We start from the raw sequence: 20,809 nt of genomic DNA on the forward strand, positions 1-20,809 counted from the left end.
ACTTGCTCTCACCTGTCTGCCGTCGGCCCTCCACAGGCCGTTGCTGGTCTTGGTGGGGGCAATGGTGACCACCGGGGCGGTGCCGGATACACCGTGGCCCCTGGTCTGGCCCAGGTGGGGCCCTAGCGAGCCCCGCTTCGGGGTGGTTACCGGCGAGCTGTGGCTGGTGGCCGGGGACGAGACGGGAGACGACTCACTGCTGACGGCAGAACCTGGGGCGGGGAGGGAGGGACGGGGTTAACGACAGCAGGGGGAGGCAGATTTAAACTGCAGCTATCAGACGGCTGATCCGATTAAAAAAGATTTCAGGATCAAACAATCCCCCCCCCCCCTGACATGATACAGACGGTGCACTCAAAAGAAAAACAAACTTTTTTTTTTGTCAGTGCGCCGGCCTACGACGAGGTAAATAGTGATTCAATCATTTTGATTAAAAGCATTCTGGCTATATGTAAAAGAAATAAAGGAACGTGTAAAAAGGTACAGAAGGTAGAAGAGAGGAGAAAAGGCATGTGTGTGTAATATGTGTGTGTGTGTGTAATATGTGTGTGTGTGTGTGTGTGTGTGTGTGTGTGTGTGTGTGTGCACGCTGGTGACGAAAAAGAAAAGATATAGAGACAACGAGGGAAGGATGTTACAAAGGAGGGTGTTAAAAAGAGGCTGGGGTGCGACACAGCCAATTGTGAGGGGGGGAGGAGGTTGTGGGGGGGGGGGGGGGGGGGTGTTAAATGTGATAAGGAGAGAGTATGTGTGCGTGGTTTGTAACATTCACGCTACTCTATTACTCTAACACTCACTAACCGGTAGACACAAACACATTCAGAGCGCGAAAGGGGCGGAGGTGGGGGGGATAATGAGATGGAGAGAAGGTGGGAGCGGAGGAGTTCACGTAGAGCTAAAGGTGGAGAGAGAGCTACAGGGAGCGAGAAAGAGGAAGCGAGAGGATGATGGAGAGAGCTGCTTATAATTGGCTGTAATTAGATTCTCATTATTAGGAGATGAATGGAAACGGATGAAGGAAGAGACAGAGAGGGAGAGGTCAGGATGGGTCAGCTCTTATTCAACACCTTCATTAGGAGACCATTGAGCTGAATGTGGACCAACACACACACACACACACAATAACACACACATACCAGTTAGTAAAACGTTTCAGAATAATCCACAAAAAACACCTTGGTGTGCGAAATGATCTGCTTACACAATTATTGACACTGCAGCGATGCATGAGGCAATTTTCTGTCATTAACACCTTGTTTACTTAATTAAAGGAATAGTTTTGGAAATACGCTTACTCTTATCAAGTCGAATGAGACAATTGTTTCAATTCTTGCGACGGTGAGATAAATATGAAGCAACCGCCGAGGGACATTAGCTTAGCATGAAGCCTGCAAACAAGGGGAAGCTGGAGTAGAGGTGGTTCCTTTGGTTGTGACCCACAAAGAGGAGTCTAGTGTACGAGTGTGTGTGTGTGTGTCTTTATGACAGGGGACCTGCAGCTGCTGGAGCTGCGGGTCTTAAAAGCTCACCTCTGGGATCTTCGGCCTGTTTGGCCAGTTTGCGCAGGGCAGCAGCGAATCCAGAGTTTGCAGATTGGGCGACCGCGTTCCCATTGGTTAGTGGGCTGAGGGGGCTGACAGTGGCGGTGGTGCGAGTTGCCGTGGAGATCATTCCTAATGATGCCGATTTATTGGACTCATGGTTCATACCTGAGAAGGAGAGCGGCAGGAAAAACATTTTTGGAGCTTAAGGACAAATTGCATCGTCCGTTTTTTTTTTGTTTGTTTGGCGTCCCAGTAAAACAATGGAGTCGGGAAAAGGTCTGTGATTCTTTTGTCAGGTAATGAACTAGTTTACCATCTGCTTTCTGCCAGTAGACGTCTCATTCATCTTGAGTGAATGAAAATCATCTCCAAGGTCTCCAACAGAATGGACAAGTGTGTGTGTGTGTGTGTGCCTTTTGTGTCTGGACATCACAGTGAGTCCATACGCGTGGGTCAGCTCCGTCAGAGTAGAGCTGTTGTGTCAAATAGAGCGGTGACCCTAATAGCAAATGACACACATGAGTGCACACACGTCCATTTCCTCAAGGGAGCCAGCCAACACATCGCAAGACCTCGGCAGCGTCTACACGCAAACATGATTAGTTATCACTGCAGTTTTACACCCTGGCAGAGGGAAGCACGTGAACGCACAAATGTCTTTTATTTGTGCGCACACACACACCCACAGACAACGAGCAAACCCATTGATCTACTGCATAGTGGACACACTTGGATCAGATGTGGTTAGCGTAACCTTTGTCTTTATCCTCTACCCTCTTGCTGACCCACTAATGTTAATTACAGCTGGAATTAGCCGCCAGCCCCCTGCCTCCTACAGCAATGACCTCATTACCACCACACACACACAAGCACCTTTCTAACATGCACACACACACACACACACACACACACACACACACACACACACACACATGCCACAGGAACCGCACACAAACAGTCAAAGCTGAAAACACACTCATGAAAAATTAATACGGGCACATAGAACACCACTACTGAATGATCTGCTAATCACGTGGAGGGAACGAAAGAAGCAGAAGAATAAAGGGCAGTCAGTTCGTTGATTGACAGCATCGTGAATCTCGTGTTATTCACAGATTACATGTCTGTCCTGCCAGCTTTTAACACGTGTGAGCAAAGGCAGGCAGAGGAAGCCGTGGGGCCGCGAGCACAGCGAGAGAGGGAGATGTGTGCAGAGCAGATTGAGGGAAAGGAAATGACCAAGCCAAATCTTTAAGTTGGTGAACATGGAGGGCGGACAGCGGTTGCTGCGTGAATTAATGTGAGCCTTCAGAGAGACGTAGCTGTGCAATTCTGCAGCACGTTTTGAAAATATAAAACCAACAATTAAAGTTATGCATTATCACAGTGATGCAAAAGCTATTCCAGATTTCATGACAGTTTATTCAGGTTGTTTCCAGCGGCCACAAAGCAACCCGGACAGATAACTAATAACCTGTCGACATCCATCTAACTGCCCTTAATCACACATCTAATGAGTGTAATGTATACAATTAACACGCGTGTGTTTATACACCAGAAAACAGGGTACACAACATCTTCTGCAACATCACTCTCTTTTAGTACACTCTCACGTACCTTGTTGACCATTTTCCTTTATTTCTTTGGCTACACCTGTGTATTTGCATGTCATGCCAATAGAGCAGAAAGGCAGAAAGGGAAAGAGTAAAAGCTCAGATCTTGACAGCGGTGTGTGTGTGTGTGTGTGTGTGTGTGTGTGTGTGTGTGTGTGCATGCATGTGTTTGTGTGGTGTCTGTGTGTGTGTGTGTGAGTTTTTGTGGTGTGTGTGAGTGTGTGTGTGTGTGTGCCTGTGTCTCTGCTGAGCCCAGCAGTCAAGGGAGAGATGATAAGACAGTTTCTATCGACTCTTTCTCTCCTTCCTTCCGCTCTACACACTATTTCCTTCCCCCGTCTCTCTCTCTCTCTGCTTATTTAACAAAAGCCAATAGACATAATCTCTTCTTGTTTTGTGCCTTCTTTCTTCCTTTTTTCTACAATCTTTTGTCACGGGCAATTCCTCTGATATTTACCCGTCCCGTTTTCACAAACACAAACATACTAACATATGCATGTGAGCATAATTCAAACAAGCAAACAGACACACTCACCCTCCCGCTCACCGCTCTCCTCTTGCTCGCCGTCTTTCTACTCCTCTGTGAGACTCTTTCTCTCTCCCTCTCAGCCTTGCAGCTGCTACGTGGTCACGTGACCTCTTTTCTATCCACTTCCCTCCTCCTCCTCCTCCTCCTCCTCCTCTCTATCCACCCCCCACCCGCCTCCCCCTTCCGCTCCTCCTTCCCCTCCCTCTATCACCCCTACCATCCTACCTCCTCTGTTCTCTGTTCTCTTGTCTCTGTCGCTCCTTTCTATTTTTCCATGTTCTCTGCTCGGCCGTCCCTCCTCTCTTTCTCTCTCTCAAACTGTGCTCACTGTCGTTTTCTTCTCTCCCTTCATTCTTCATCCCGTTTCCTTTTGGCTCACACTCGCCATGCGGTGAGGGTTGGTTGGTGGGTCAGAGGGGGGGAGCAGAAAGAGGAGAAGGAGGGTTTAGGGTGATGACGGGGAGGGTGGGTGTGTGGTTTATGTGTGTGTGTCTGTGTGTGTGTGTGTGTGTGTGTGTGTGTGTGTGTGTGTGTGTGGCGACAGTGTAGCGTTAACCCTCCATCCATCACTCTGTCTCCCCGCTAGTCAGCTCTGTCTGCTTCGGGGACAGGGGTGGGGCTGGGGGGGAGGGGAGGTTGCTGACAGTGACCTTTGACCCTTCACCTCTGACATCTGCGGCGCAGGACAGCGGGAGGATGGATGGCGAAGCACACAACAGCACTAAATACAAATTAAGACATTTAACTCCCTTTAGGAGTCTTTTTTTTAATGTCCCAACTGAGTGATTAAACACAACTAAAATGGTCGCGCTAGCAGCTCAACAAGGCGCTAATGCTCGATGCACAATGGGAGACTACGCGATGCTACCGTGCGAAAATATGAACGTCTGGGCCGAGGACCATGTTGTTGTTTATAGGACGTCTCAGACTTATCAGACTTAATTTTCACCTGCTTCAGCTTATCTGTGCTTTAGGCTAGCAGCTAGTGTTAGCATAACTACTGTTAGCATCTGTAAGCACAACAAATATAACAGTATAATGTTGCTAACAAAATGGCAACAAATAGCATTTTACCATTAACCCCAAAAGAGTAGCAAGAGGTGTGTTCAGGCCGAGCGAGGCGAACTTTAGAGGATGACTGTATGCAAAGTCAATGCAAAGGAGTGAAATGTCGGACAGATGTTATAAAGCACAAGGTCAGCAAAAAAAAAAACTCCAGTTGGAAATGTTTGAGTTTTAGCCAACACACTCGCAGAGATCCTGGTAAGTTGTAATATCCGTCTAAGCTGTCAAACAAACACACACAGTCCCACTTAGGTCAGCGTGCAAGTGCTAGTAGACACGTAAGCAACCACATGTGACGTCCTGGAAATAAAACGTGTGGAAGGTTTTACATAAAATCTGACGTTGTTTAGGCTTAGCTCCCAATTTACAGCCTTGGCTGTGGTTTGAGCTAACTGTGTTAGCATAAGCTACTGATGTTCAGGCTAAAATGTGACATTTAACTTGTCAGCATACTAATGCAAGCATGTTGCAGTTACAAACATACTAAAATGCAACATGAAATAAACACCATAATTAATCTTAGCATTAATTGATAATCAATTCATTATATCTATAGCTTATATATATCATGCATTCGGCTTTTAGCCAAAGTCATCCACTGGCAACCGTTATTGTCTGCCCCATATTTCCTTTTAATTCATCAAATTTTCTATACAAACTGTATTTTACAAAGGGCCAACTGACCATCCTGTAAAAAAGTGCCACCAACCTGCCGTAACTAAAAATATTCCTACGTACGCCAGAAACTAATGAAACTACCAGCTTTGCCAAAATGTAAATCCGGGTGTGACTCCATTCACAAACCAACACACTCACAAACGCACTGTGCTCTGCATGGTGTAATTGATATAGGACATGCTGAGGCTTGTGTCTTTGACACCTTTTTTGTGTCTCTCGCTCTCTCACTTTCACTCTCTCTTTCTCAAACGCACACAAAAACAGACAAACACCGACTACACAAGGGGACTGTGAGGACAGCAGGGGGGGAGGGGGGAGACCTGCTCTGCCCCATCACCTCATTAAAAAAATCACATGTGTGTGTGTGTGTGTGTGTGTGTGTGTTTTAAGAGGCGGGTCATTAGGATAGAAGAGGAGGTTGCAGCACACTACCTACTCATTAACACTCATCAGGTTGGCATGTCTGGGTGTGTGTGTGTGTGTGTGCATTCTTGTGTTGGCTATTGTGTTAACAGACATCAACATGACTATCCTAAATTATGTTTACGAACAGCTACCCAACATTATACCAACAATGTGGGCATGAAATCACACACACAAGTTCTCTTAATGCAAAACATGCTCTATTTAAGTTTTATTATATTATTTTTGGACTCCTACTGCTGATACTAATCGCAACAACAGCTACTGTTGTTGTTGCTGTTACAATAGCTGGCAGACTTTCTTTTAAATTCCTTTGACAAGCACACGCGCTCCAAGATGGAGAGAACGAGGGGTGGAGAAGACGTAGCCAAATGTTTTACAGCCTCTTAAACTTGTCTGTAATAGCAGTCAGAGTGGCGTCGACACAGCAGTCTCCAGGGTTACTCCAGGGGCCGCAAAATGGCTTTACAAGCTCCGGTCACTCTGCAGCTCGCACCGAAACACTTAACACTTCCTTACGATCCATAAACAACGAGCACACTCTCGCATCTCACACACTCTCAAACACGGAAACAGGCATGAAAATTACTTTAAACAACAAAAACACACATACATAAGCGTAAATACGTGCAATGACGGGCACACCTTTTCCAATGTCTCCAACGGGGCTACTCGTCTACAAGCATCAGGTCAGATATAGAAAGAAGATATAAATAAAAGCTGTTTTTGGACCCTTACACTTTTCCTCAATATCTTTCCTTTGTCTGGTCGTTTCCTCCTCACTGTCTTTTTCAGCGTAACTCGACAGCGTCGCCCATCACTGCATTGACGTTTCTCTCCTCCGGGTCACGGTTCTCTCCTGCAGCGCTTTGCTCAATCTCGCCTCTCGGTCACGGAGACGATGCCAAAAGATTAAACAAACCGAGGCAAACCGGTCTTCCCTTTGTCTCCGTTCTTGTTTCCGGCTCCTGCCTGCGTCTGACTCTCGTCCGCAGGTTGTGTGAGTGAGTGTGTGTGTGTGTGTGTTCAGCGCTGATGGTGTACACAGAGGGTCATGTCAGACAGTTGACAACCACAGTTCCCCCTCCTCTGGCCCGCGGTCGGCTCTGCTCACCAGGTGCCGACACCGCGGCGGCTAGACCTCAACCATCTGAACAAACATAGGGGGGGAAGGTGTGTGTGTGAGAGAAGGACACACGCAGACGCACACTTGTTGCACAAAGGTGCGCAAAGACAAACAGGCCAGCAGATGCATGTAGATGGGCCCGTTGGGCAGGTGTTTGGTAAGTATAACGTGCAGGGTGTAATTGAGGCGTGCGCCGCGAAACATCCACCGTAAACAATGATGCATTCGAAGAGAGGTTTGGGTCCGCAAATTATAGAGGAACTGGTACTGTTGTCTCTTAGGAAATCAAGCTTACAGATTTTGATTTCTTGCATTATTTCCCTGTAAATTACCAGAGTATAGATCCGACTGGAGCAATGAGAATAGCAGCCTTGGCAGTTGATTTATTCCTTTCATCACCTGCGTCGTCTGTCGATGCGTGTAAAGGCTACGGGACCGCCAACGCTATCGCTCCTGTAACAACACAATGTGCTTTGTGTTTGCACGTTGTGTTCCACCACCGCTGCAGATTCATTCTATACTACAGGTCATGTGTTGTTGGTAATTAGAAATACACTTTAGGAGATCATTTTTTAAATTTCACAAGAAAGTAGCAAACGATCGCCTTATTATATATATAATGCAATATGAAACAATTTAAGTAAATGAAGGCTGTTTTTTAACTATGTTTACAATGGAAATTGTTTTTGAAAAGGCCCTTATAGTGACATTGACTCCTAAACCGATCACTGACAGGATTGATGAACCTCCACAAGCCCTTAAGCTGCTATGGGGATAAAAATAAATGAACAATTCCCCAACTGACTGATTTCAAGTATTATCTTCTCAATAAACCACTTAATCAATTGTTCTACTAAGAAATGTAGATATAAAGGAAGGATTCATCACAAGTAACAATGGGACATCTTTACGTGTTTTGTTTAGTCTGATCAATGGTCAATAACCATGGGTATATACAATATACAAGAAAAGTAGCAAATCCTAATAAATTACCGTAATATATGTGATTAACCAATCAGTAGCCTTTTAATCCCCTGTCAATGGACTACGAGCTTTTGCTCTAATGCCCAAACGGCGATTTGTTTCTGGCCTTCCAGAAACAAAAATATGATCGTGATTCATGTTCATTAACTTTGAACAATAAACTAAACCGACAACCGGTTTAATAAGTTAAAATAAATTTAAAAAATGAAACACAGGGGTTAAGTTGAAGCCACGGAGGCTATGACCCGAGTTTACAGTATCCACATGAGGAGGAGGTAGCTAATTAAAGGGATTGGAGGTTTACTCAGTAACCCCTGCTGAGCAGCTGGTCTGCGGCGGGTCAGGAGCGGCACATGGCGCATAGAGCGCGCGCGCGCGAGTGTGAACATGTGCGTGCGTGTGTGTGTGTGTGTGTTTGTTGAACTCCACCTGCGGGCTGTGTACACACACAAAAGCGACTTGATCCGCTTGACTGCCGCTAATGCGCCCGGCGGCAGATCTATCTGAGCCAAACAATACCGTCGCTGTTAAAGGTCCCGGATTAAAGAGCGACTCCCAAACTCCCCTGGGTGCCGCCAGACAAACCATTACAAGGTGACTGGGCGTTTCAAGTCTTTCTGGCCAGTTTGGTTCACTGGGAGCAAAAAAATGAGCGGTGTGTAACCGCGGACAAGTCGGACGAGAAAGATGACATACAACGAATCACCTTAACGCTTCGCCCTCTGCGGCTGCGTCAAGACGTCCGCGCTTACGGGAACAAACAGGAAGTGTTTGTTTCTGGTTTCAGAATAAGAGCACGTCCCTGACGTCAACATAGACTGTTCTACGTGGACGTATTAAATAAACGGATCACGCAAAATTATATTGTGCTTGAATTATTTTTTTCAAAATGGAATTTGGTCCAGCTATTAATCATTGTGACCGCAATTAACACTTTATTCTGAAAATAAATGAGCAGAAGTTGCTTACTCCTCTTGGCTTGACATTGTTCGTCCAGCTGAACCAGTTTGTCTGTTTACATGTAGTATTGTCGGTTGATTTAATTACACACTTCAGACTTTGGCTGTTGTAGTGTTCAGCAGTTTATCTAAAAATAGACTCGAAAAGAAAAGTGGAATTTCCCCTCCTCCAAAAGTGACTGCCGACAGCTCAACCCGAAACTGCTGCCTGAGCACCAAATCTAAGATCATTAAATATTGTCAGTTAAAAGGAGATTAAAGCGTTTTAAGGCGGTCTCCTCTCAACTCCCTCCAAGCTATAATACTGTCACAATCAAACAAACCAACCGCGAGGTAACTTTAAAAGCAGATCGCCTACGCATCACTGAATGACCTTATCGTTCCGCACAACAAAGCAACCACCGATAAACTACACGAAACACACAACTTACCGATCACCGCAGAAAAGACACCCCGCGGGTCCTGCGCATCCTTAGACGCGTGAGCCTCAGTGGTTCTAAGAAGCCGCGTGATCCCCCACAACCAGCACCGACGTGATGATGCGCGAAGGAGAAGGACAACGCGTTAGCTGTCCTCAGAGAGAGAGAGAGAGAGAGAGAGAGAGAGAGAGACAGAGAGAGAGAGGGAGAGAGAGAGGGAGGCGGGGTAGGGGAGGGGAGGGGAGGGCGAGCACCTGCTCCACTCGTGCTCCCTGGAGAGATGCAGGGATGGAGAGAAGGAAGATGTGGCCCCAGACTGCTGATACGTCACTGACCGGACAATCAGATTTGTTTGAATCTGCTGCTGCAGACGTAACGTAACCTTGTGACAACGCTACTACCATTGATCTGCTGCTGACCTCTGTGCTGCCTCTGTACCGCTTTCACGCCATCAGTGGTAAAATGATCTGGTCTGGTGAAGGACAACTCGTCGCTTTTACCTCATTAGAATGTTCCTATGGCCCGTCAGCATCCTTTGCCTAATTAGGCGTTTTGAGTCTTGCTGAGAGACATCTGAGAAAAAATGATGTGGTTCTTAAAATGCTTCACTGTCTTCCAAAGGCTGGCTTGTAACCTTGTCTCTGGTGGCACAAAATCGAATTATTTTAACTTTATCTGAGCTTTGTTGCGTAAAACACAAATGGCATTGATGGCACTGGTGAGGTGTACTCAAATTAATAAAGTTGCCTAAAATAAAAAAAATCAATGGGCACTTAAGACAATAACGTACTGGTCCCACCTCCCACACATCTGTGGCTTGATCCCTCAGCGAAACCGTAAGGTTAATCATCTGATCCATTATATATATATATATATATATATATATATATATATATATATATATATATATATATACATATACATATATGATATACATATGACTATATCAATTGTAACTGCAGCCTTGGTAAACAAAGCAAAGAGTCTCTATAATTATAAAGAAAAGAAGACGGAGGGATTTTTCTTCCTTCTCTGATCAGGAGTATGCTAATGTTACATCCTAAACCGTCAGGGACAAATAATTCCCCCTGCTTCTAAAGTCACTAACAGGTAATAACACAAGGTACCAGGTAATACCATGTTTATTACCACTCACCTGTCATAAGCTCACTCAGCCTGCTTCATTTGGTCTAATATTTCAGTATCTCCCCTGGGCTTCTGTGTCTGTCTCCTGGTCTCTCTCTTTCTTAATCGTTCCTCCCTTCATCTCCACGTCTCCTGAGCAGCTGCTCCATTTTACAGCTATTTAGCAGCTGTTTTGCATCTATTTGCGCTTCCGAGTGCAGATTTACCTTCTCCATCTTCTTTCTCCTTCTCACTTTTTATTTCTCTCCCTCCCTTTCATCTCTTCCTCTTGCATTTCTAAGAAGCCAGACGGATAGAACCAACCGGCCTTGATGTTTTCCTCAATAGATAAACTGTCTCCTTCAAGTTTTTTTTCCTGAGATCCACTCAGTGATAAGGATACACACACACACGCACACGAAAACACACACAAAAGTACCCATAAATACAAACTGGAGGCATGCACTCTAATAGAAAAAAACACATGCGCGCAGATAAGCGGCCCTCTGCTTCCTTATTTGTCTCTATGGTACTGAAGGAGGTGGTGAAAAAGGAAAAAGTGAGGCTCTCCTATGATCCCCAAATCCCTTGTACTCAAACCTCCAAAAAAAGGTGAAGGGGAGTGAAAAAAGCATGTGTGTGTGTGTGTGTGTGTGTCTGCTGAGACTAGTGGGACTAGCCTGACATGATTTATGGTCTGGCTGCGTACTGCAGGCAGACACTCTCAGTTTTCTCTGAGGTGGGGGTCTCACCTCCATCCTTTGTGACCTATACGCACTGTGTGTGTGCGTGTGTGTGTGTGTGTGTATTTTAGAGGAAGGTAAACTGTAAAACGTACACATGAGCTTAACTGTGTACATCTGCAGGTGCATGAACGAGAGGATGAACCTCATCGCACGTGTCCTGCTCTGTTTGTTTGATGGGGTGTGTGTGTGTGTGTGTGTGTGTGTGTGCGTGTGTGTGTTTGTGCGCTGTGTGGAGGTCAAAGCGCACAGCGGTGTGTGTGTGTCCTCTGGGTGGGTTGTACTTGGCGGACTGGAGGATCCCCCATTAAGCGGCGTGTAAAAGAGGCCAAGCACAGAGGCCATTATGAACTCCGACAGTAATAGCTCCAGGAGTCTTACCGCCTCTGGAGACCTGGTCATTAGCCTATTCCTCTCTCATAAGGCCCTCTATCCATCACACACGCAAGCATACACACATCTGTATGCAGACGCAGCCACACACAAACACGCAAGCACATCCGCGGCTGGTTTCCGTCTCCTGCTTTCTCGCTGTCTGTCCGTTCATCTGTGGTGAGAAGAGTGAAATATTGGGGGTTCTGCTGCAAGAACGGTCCTCCAAGACATCCGCAGATGTCTTCAAAAACAGATGCACATAAACACGCACACACCATCGCACGCATACACACACTCTTTTCACACACAGATGCTCATTTACAAAAGCAGCGAGGCATAATATCAGCCATGAACCCAAACTGCTAATTATTCAAATGTATTCCTCCTTCTACATCTAGTGAAAGTGAGACGCTGTAGGAGCCTCTCAGCTCTGGTCAGGTAGGAGATTACACACAGAAACACCATCGCACACAATGACGCCGTGGCTGGACGAGCATTATAACTAAATCCACCTCCTGAGCATTTAATGAAAACACACACACACACACTCTGTGGCTAGATTTATTGGCAAGTCAGACAGAAAAGACAAACTGCTGAGGCAACAGGGAGGTGAGCACCCCCTTTTTACTGAGGCAGCTGCACACACACACACACACACACACACACACACACACACACTTATGCACTATACAGTGGTGTTCCCAATCACCGTGCACAACCAGGTGCACGCGCCACATGCAGCACACACACACACACATCAGTACAGCATAACAGATTTACTGTATCACCAAACACACATGCTGTGGGTGCATGTATCTACTTTCACCTCTGCACTGCACGTGCATATGTGTTTTGATAAAGGTGTGTGTGTGCATGTCCGCAGACACACACACACATTTACAAGTCTTTACATACACAGTCATGTAGAGTACATTGTGTTCCAGCACACACAAAGCAGAGGGAGTTAAGAAAGAAGAGATACCTGGGGACGGAGACACACTGGCTAAGGTGCTGGAGTCAGTCACGCTGTCCTCGGGCGTAACACACACACTCCCGCACACGCACAAACACACACAGTGCTGCAAAGATAAGCACTAATCCTGTTTATTACCTCCTCCCTCTCTACACTCTCTCTCGCTCTCTCATTTCCCCCCTCGCTTATTTTTCCTGTCTCTCTTCCTCAAGCCTATTTCAGCAACACACACACACACACACGCACGCACAATGTCAGTTTACTCCTGTGATGTTGGTTGGCCCGGGGCTGAGACGAGGAAACGGGGAGGGGAGTGTTGATGTGCGCTGCTCTTTTCCAGCTCCAGCTCTGTTCACGTCCTGCAGAGAGAATTACCTTCCCTTTGTCTGTGTGAAGGGGCTGCTGCCTTTACCATCTGTGCAGCGGATACAGTGGCAGGCGTGTGTGCGCGCGTGTGTGTGTGTGTGTGTGTGTGTACCCCTATATTCCTCCAAGATCCAATGTCTTTAAAAGGACATTTTGGGAGTTGAGGCTTTGAGGTCAGAGTTGAGGTCGGTGGAAATAATGCAAATGTGACGTATTTTGATCGTGTGACAATTGTTCCGTTGTCCTTCATTTTTCATGTAGTTACATTTAGATTTTTTTAAATACTTCAAGGACTTCTTGACCTTGGAAACGTCATTGTAATCTTTTGACAATTTCTTTGTGAATGAAATATGAATATGTTCTATGATAATGTTACTTACTTAGTTACTTAATGTTAACTTTATTTGATTATTATTGCACTTGTGATCTGTTTTTCCGTTTGAGACCAAAATCGCAATTCTCTCCCTCAATAGTTTACAACTTATCTGTTCTGTGGCATTAAGCAACCTTTGGTGGTTTGGATCTTTTCAGGTGCCCTTTTGACATGAAAAGAAAATAGCCGGTCTTATCCATCAATTTCTTTTTGCTTGTTTCCTTTTTTAGTTGAAGTGTTTTTATCACACTACAATACAAAACAAAAGGACTTTAACTATTTAAGACATTTTAAATAAACACAACCCTTTTGCTCTTTACGTTTCCTGGTCCTCTCACCTTTCCCGTCAGCCACAACTCCTCCCATATGTTGATTCTTCCAGCTTCCTCTCTGTCCTCATTCCTCCCTCCTTTTTCATTTCTCTCCCCTATTTACCTCCTTTATCTGTCCTCTCCTGTAATTTTTATCTTCTCTCTCTCTCTCTCTCTCTCTCTCTCTCTCTCTCTCTCTCTCTCTCTCTCTCTCTCTCTCTCTCTCTCTCTCTCCAGATGGGTGAAAGAGAGAAGCAGCTTGCCGTGGTCAGGCCAATTATTTACATAATTATGATCTCCCACTTAACCACATGATCCCTTACCTAGGTGTGGGCAATTAAAGCCGGCATCATAATGCCCATTATGCAAATGCAGTCGGAAGCGAAACATGGTGGCGAGAGATCACCGATGTGCAAACACGTGCACAGTGTGCGTGTGTGTGTGTGTTTTAAACAGAATGGGGAAACATGTTTTACAGCTTCTTGATTTGTTTGTATCTGTTTTTTCTTTGTACCACACAAAGTCAGGCATCCGGCCACAGCCGATACAACAAAGTGTAGACTCCATTTGATTGGTACTAAAGGGTCAGTCCACCCAAACCTCTTAGTGAAGACAAGCGATTGTCACTGTAGCCTTTGGTTTTATGAGCCATCCACCAACGCACCCCAAATACAGTGTATGAAAATATGTTCACGCTCATCAAAACATTAAACAATCACATTATATCGTGACTGGACACTAGAACTCTCTGTCATCAGTAAAAACCACATGTTAATAAGTAATAAATACATTATATTAAAATAGTTTCATGTTTGGCTAATTGTGATGGTAATGACGGTGAACTCATTCCCATTCTAATGAAAATCTCAATAAATATCTCAATAAATATCTAACTAAAGGAGCACTGCGGTAGCTGACCTGACCTGTGCAGCAGTGTTGGACTGACTGAACATTTCAGAGCAGGATGTAACAAAGACTCGATAAAATGGAAACTATGTGCAAGGCAGGGGAATCGAGAATGTGTGTTTTAGTTGTTTTACATGAACTGACACTTTACAGTCAGTGTGGCCCGCTTGTTTAGAAAAAGTACATAGAGGGGGTTAATGAGTTGAAGAGGACTGTAGGTCACCCCGTGTGTGTGAGTTCACTGAGTTGCTGCTAACATGGTGCGGTCAGGTGGCAGACCGAGCCATGGCCCTGATCAACAGGCTCTTCAGTGAAGTACCACCATTGAATGTGTGTCTGTGTGTGTGTGTGTGTGTGTGTGAGAGAGAGAGAGAGAGAGAGAGAGAGAGAGAGAGAGAGAGAGAGAGAGAGAGAGAGAGAGAGACAGAGAAAAGCTCTTAACCCTGCACCTCACAAGCCATGCAGGTGTGTGCGAGCACATCTGCATCATGAAGCATGCAAGCCCAGTCCGGTGGTTGTTGCCATCTAACTGTTGTTAACCAGCTCTCTGCAGAGGCTCCTTGCTAACACACACACACACACACACACACACACACACACACTCACACACACTCACACACACACACACACATATAATCAATTATGTTTTGACATGGTTCATGAACATGCAGATGGTGCAGGACCAGCGGGAGCAGAGGGGGTATCTGTTCTCTCTCTCTCTCTCCACCAGTGTAACATAGTCCTGTAGATGTATATGTGTTTGCCCATGTGTGCGTGTGTGTGTGAGTATGTGTGTGTGTAAAGGACTCCACAGATATTAATACAAATTTTAGCTGCTGCATTTTCATTTGGCTAATCCTTCTGCCATCTGTTCGTCATCACAGCCCGCTGCTTATTACAGTTTTACTCTGCGCGTTAGCGTATGTGTGTACTTTCAGCATGTGCACGGCCGCGTGTGCGTATGCCCTGTAAAAGGTGTGCGTGTGTGGAGCGTGAGATACCAGGAGTTGTCGTTATCACCCCAAGTCAACATCTGCTGGCGTTTATCCCAATCTACCTCCCAGACCGGCTGCATGTACGCCCGTGTGTATGCGTGTGTGCGTACGTGTGTGTGTTTTCACATGTGTGTATCTGTATGTATATGACACCTCAAATCAAAGCTTATGGTTTGTTCTAAATGAACGTAAACATCACAGGCCGTGAATATTTGCCTTTATCAGCGTATGTGTGTGTTTGTGTGTGCTGGGTGTACATGTGCTTTAAGTGAATCCTCCGGTAATCAGGAGCTCATTAGTAACACCGGCTCTTTGACCAATTAGGGCGGCTTGCTCACTTGCTTGTTTCCTGGTTGAGACATTACCAAACATATTGTTTTATTCATTCCTTTTTCTTTTTAACACCCCGTCTTTGGGTTTATTTACCCCGTCTCCGTAGAATAGAAAACATAAAAAATAGATTAGTTGGTTGTTTTGCACTTTTATTCTTGTTTTTATTTTTCTGGCCAAGGAAAGTCGGCCGCCTCCCACATGATGTGCTTGTGTGTGTGCAAGTGTGCGTGTGGTTTTTATCTCCTTTGTGTTATCAAGCTGTTGTCATGGTCTTTTATACATCTCATTAATAACAGTGCCCTTGAGGTGGAGCACTGCAACCCTGCACACACACACACACACACACACACACATACATACACACAACTAACAGGAACAGAGAATCTGACAGCGGCTTCCGTTGAGGTGGCACCCATCTCAGCCCACCGTATGAATTTATTTACAAACATACAGAATGGAAATATGGCCAAACGTACACACTTTTGTGTGCATGCCAGGAGCTTCTACGCCCACTAGAACGTATACATATAAACACAACACTCACGTGTCCTACTTAAAATAAAGACTCAAAAAGCGGAGATTGAATTCTGGCTCCTTCGCAACACGGAGCCTGACGTACGAGCCAGAGCCCACCTGGCATCTCCATCGAGGTAAAATGAAAGACGGGCAGGTGAGAAATAAAAGGGAAGCAAAAACAACGAGCAAGAAAAAAGGGAAAGGAGGAGAGTTTAAGGGATATTGATGCACTATTAAGGTATCATCAGTACAGGCTCTCATTCTGTTGCACAAAACAACTGGCAATGCGAGACACGATGAGACACCACTATGCAGAGATTTTTGTTTAAAATCGTAGTTTTCTGCTCTGTTTTGTCTGTCTCCCTTTTGTTCGAGGCCACTTGAGGAGTTCTCTGAACGATAACACAATTTCTGCAATTCCGCGGAAATCATTACTCTTGTGCAGTAAGAAACTGGTATTTGATTATAACTAATCCCGCTGTGCAAAGCAAGTACAATATTGAGTAAAGTTAAGAAATACCGTACTCACAGTGTGGCATCCTTAAGCTAGGTGACCAGTGTATATATGCATGTGTGTGTGTGTGTGTGTGTGTGTGTGTGTGTGTGTGTGTGTGTGTGTGTGTGTGAGTGTGTGTGAGTACGTTCAGGTGATATCTGCCATAAATCACAAGCTACAGTGTCCTTGTAGCTATGACACATATCATGGAAATCAATGCAGAGGTCAAGTCGAACACAGCTACCCAACCCCCGAAAATACCACAGCAGCCAATAAATATAGGAGGCTAACACACACGTCAAAGGACCCGGCTCTCTCCCTCTATTGACTCGCACGTATAATCTGTGTGAGCGTGTGAGCCAACGTATACATGGACAGAAAAACATGAACGTCACCGAGTGTTGATCCTTCATGCAGGTATTTTATTCGATGTTTAACCCTGTAACATTGTGAGAACTAGAGATGAGCTAACTCTTTTCTTGTTGTTTTATTCTGAATTTAAAACAAATACACTGCTGTAAATTACCATTAGAGGAACCAACGTTTGTAATCTGCAGCTGAAAGTAGCAGCAAACATACTAATTGCTCCCCCTTGAGTTACATTTGTTAACAAGCACAGTTTCTGAGTAAATTGCGTGGCTATTTTTAAACAAAAAAGTATTTATTTGTCCTACTAGTAACAAATACGTTATTAGCTGAGGGAAAAAGTATTCAGAAGCAGACTAACACAGGGTTGTTTTTTGTTTTTTTAGGGATTTCTCGAGAACAAGAAAAATACAGAACATCGGCCGCCTTATTCTTTAAAAACAGTAAAAGCTGGTTTTGTTTATTTCATGACAAACTCCCAGCCGCCTTGATGCAACTCCTCATGGGAATACATTCTGTTTTCAAAAAATAACATTTTAAAAAGACATTTGAAAAGCGATCAACAGACAAGTCACTGAGGGAAAATAGTAAACTGCTGTAACGTGTGTGGCGCACATCACCGGGGGGTGCAGAGAGTGAGAGATAGCAAAATGCCACTTTCTTTTCCTTATGATACCATGTTAAGGTCACTGTGTGCTCTGGGTAACAACACAATGCAGCACTTATACACACACACGCATACACAGTCTCTCATGTCTCCTCGTACATTTACATTTCCTGTTTGATGGTTTTATGATAGATTTACGTGTAGATAATATGTATCATTAACCTGATTTTGTATTGTTGCTTCTAATCTCCACTTGCGTCTCATCGTTACTCTGCTCCACTCCTTCCACCCTGACTGATCACACAGTAATCACTCCAAACACACGCGCGCACACACACACACACACACACACACACCCTTTGCCCCTCACCCCCTACATTGTCAAATGATCATTGAGGAGCGAGCGTGTGGCTGACAGTGTCTCCACAGCAACGGCAGTTAGGACAAGGAGGGGGGCTGGGGCATCTTCCAGTGTGTGAATGATGAGAACACACACACACACACAGAAACACAAACAGAACCGACAGGTGCACACAGACACACACACACACACACACACACACACGCAGTATGAAGGTGCCAGCTATGACAAAAAAGCTTTTGCACACATGCATAAAAGCACACTCATGCACACGGAAGCTGACATGTACACACGCCACACGGACAACGAGCGAGACCAAGGAAACTGAAAAAAAAAAGAGGATGAAAAGCCAGTGGAGTGGAGTGGAAGGAGGAAAGAGGAGGAAGGGAGGGAGAAGAGAAAAGAGGAGGTGAGGGGAGGGGAGAGGTTGCTTCCTGGGGAGATTTTCTTCTTCCTCTCTCGTTCACATGCATGCGCAAAAACACACACACACACACACAAATATACAAACACTGACAAAGCACCACATAATCACTGTGATTCAATCATTTATGAAAGCACATGTATAATTCAAAAACCAGCATGAAAGATTCACAAGGCAAAGAACATTGTTTAATCTGTCCTCCGCCCTCTGACCCCCCCCTCCCATCCACCCCCATCCCATCCACCCCCTCCCTCTGTGCTTCTTCTCTTTTCACCTTTTGCCACAGCAGGTTTTTAACCATTGACCACATGTCTGCCCCAGACAACTAAAAGGTCAGAGATCGGGGTCAAGGGTCGGGGTAAAGACACGTCGGGAAGGTCTGCCTTCAGGCCTTCAAACATTGTTATTCACACCATTTCCTTCACTGCTTAAATGTACATAAACCTGCTTCACACATTACTTATTTTCTCCTCACCTTCTCTCCTTTACACTGTCTTTTACTGCCCCCCCCCCCCCCCCCTCCTTCTTTTCTGTTTTCTGGTGTGGTTCTGTCATGCTGCCATTGGGCATGTTTAAGCACCTTTCTCAGGTAACCTCATACCTGACCCCCCACTGACACTGGCTGCACGCTCTTCTATATCACACAGTTGCAGACAATAGGCGAGCGGGCTGAAAAGGCTCCAGCAGAAGAGAGATAAACCAACATTCGGGAAAATGAAGGCCGCACAACAATCACAGATTTAAGGGCAATTGCAGTACTTTTGTTCTGTAAATTAATGTCATTATTAATTAAATTAATGTCCAGAATATAGCAGAAAAATAGAACATTTTCTATAGAAAAGGTTGTTTGCATTGTATCGTTTTGGCCCACCAACAGCGCAAAACCCTAAAATATTGAGCTCAATACCACTGACGGCTATGAATGAATGTCATTTTAGGTTCTGCTATGATTCAGGGATTATCAAAGTATTTTGCGGATTCATCTTCGGTGGATCTATTAAAACATTACGGTAAATGACTAATTGTCCCATCTCTGTAGAATGTGTCATTTTTGGTGAACCCAATAAAAATTTTAAAAGATCAAAAGACCTTTGAACAACTTTGAAAAAACTAACTAAGCAAACATTCAAGGGTGTCGAAAATATATACATTCTGATATAACATTCACAATGGTAGCAAAAAATAAATACTCCATTGTGAGAAAAATGTTGTTTTGACTAAGAAAATAAATCTCATAACGCTGGGGCTGCAGTGTCTGTGAATGCAGAGGGGGTAACCCTCCTCACCTGATACTCAATCAATGTGACATCACTCAAGCTATTAATTATGCGTTGAAAGAATGATTGCATGAAAGAGAAATTCACTCGCTGCAGCCACGTGACCAGCGTCCAGTTTGACAGCAGAAGCGACACCAGCACAGAGAGCCTCCCCACAAACACGCATAAAAAGAGGTCTTACCTGGGAGGTAGAAGTGTGGAGTCTTTAACCCAAACATGGTCCCGGATCACTCCTCCACCGACTGAGAGAAGGAGAGACTCCACAGGAGCAGGGAGGAGAGAGGAGGGGGCGCGCTGGGGCCGGCCGGGTTAAGGAGCTCGTTGTCGGCGTAAGTCATCAGACGGCTCCCTCCTCCGGCTCCCTCTGGGCCCTGCGGGTGTGAGGTGTGAGGAGGGGAGAGGTCAGCCTCTGTCTACCTCCCTCCTCCCTCCTCTTCGACCTCTGGATTGAACCCGTGTCGAGCGAGGAGGTGAAAGGGGATCGGAGGGAGACACAGGAGTGCAGCGATGGAGAGAGAGAAGGAGAGGGGAGGGGGGGGAGAAGAGAAAACGCTCCGCAAGCTGAGGACGGGTGACAGTGTGCTCATGCCATCTTTGACTGGAGAGCTCGCCTGCGAGGGAGAGCCTGTGGGAGAGTTGGGAGGGTGACAGGAAGGATGGGAAGAGGGGGGAGGGAGTGGAGGAAGGAGAGAGTAGAGAGAAAGCGAGAGTGTTCAGCCGGCGTCCTCTCCTCTTTTTTTTTTGGTCCTGCGCTTTGTAATCCCTTCCTTGTTATTCATTCAGCGGCCTCTTGCTCGTTTGCTGTATAATGATCTGTTTTTCTGTGCCTCTGTGTTCTCTTTTCTCCCTCTATTCTTGCTTTATCCTCCCTCCTTTGCCTCAGTCCCACCACTGACTGCTCAGCTCATCGAGCACGGGAGAG

The 20,809-nt window shown here is 45.4% G+C and overlaps 1 protein-coding gene across 6 annotated transcripts in view; it reads right to left on the bottom strand.

Annotated features, from left to right (window-relative positions):
• LOC120809343 (genetic suppressor element 1) overlaps window positions 1-20,809 on the bottom strand; it is a 31,729-nt gene extending 10,920 nt beyond the window's left edge. Inside the window, exons 1-3 of one of the 6 annotated variants that reach the window (XM_040163062.2) lie at window positions 20,069-20,809; window positions 1,530-1,709; window positions 13-212 (exon numbers count right to left, since the gene is read on the bottom strand). In XM_040163062.2, coding sequence (XP_040018996.2) covers window positions 13-212; window positions 1,530-1,709; window positions 20,069-20,105 — 417 coding nt within the window. In that variant the 5' untranslated portion in view covers window positions 20,106-20,809. Of the gene's footprint in view, window positions 1-12; window positions 213-1,529; window positions 1,710-3,161; window positions 3,507-3,692; window positions 4,110-6,590; window positions 6,704-9,352; window positions 9,511-20,068 lie in introns of those variants that run through there. The other 5 variants (XM_040163063.2, XM_078082680.1, XM_040163064.2 and 2 more) reach the window with 5 other exon arrangements.

Source organism: Gasterosteus aculeatus, chromosome X (genome assembly GCF_964276395.1).
Source record: "Gasterosteus aculeatus chromosome X, fGasAcu3.hap1.1, whole genome shotgun sequence".
NCBI classification, from domain to species: Eukaryota; Metazoa; Chordata; class Actinopteri; order Perciformes; family Gasterosteidae; genus Gasterosteus; species Gasterosteus aculeatus.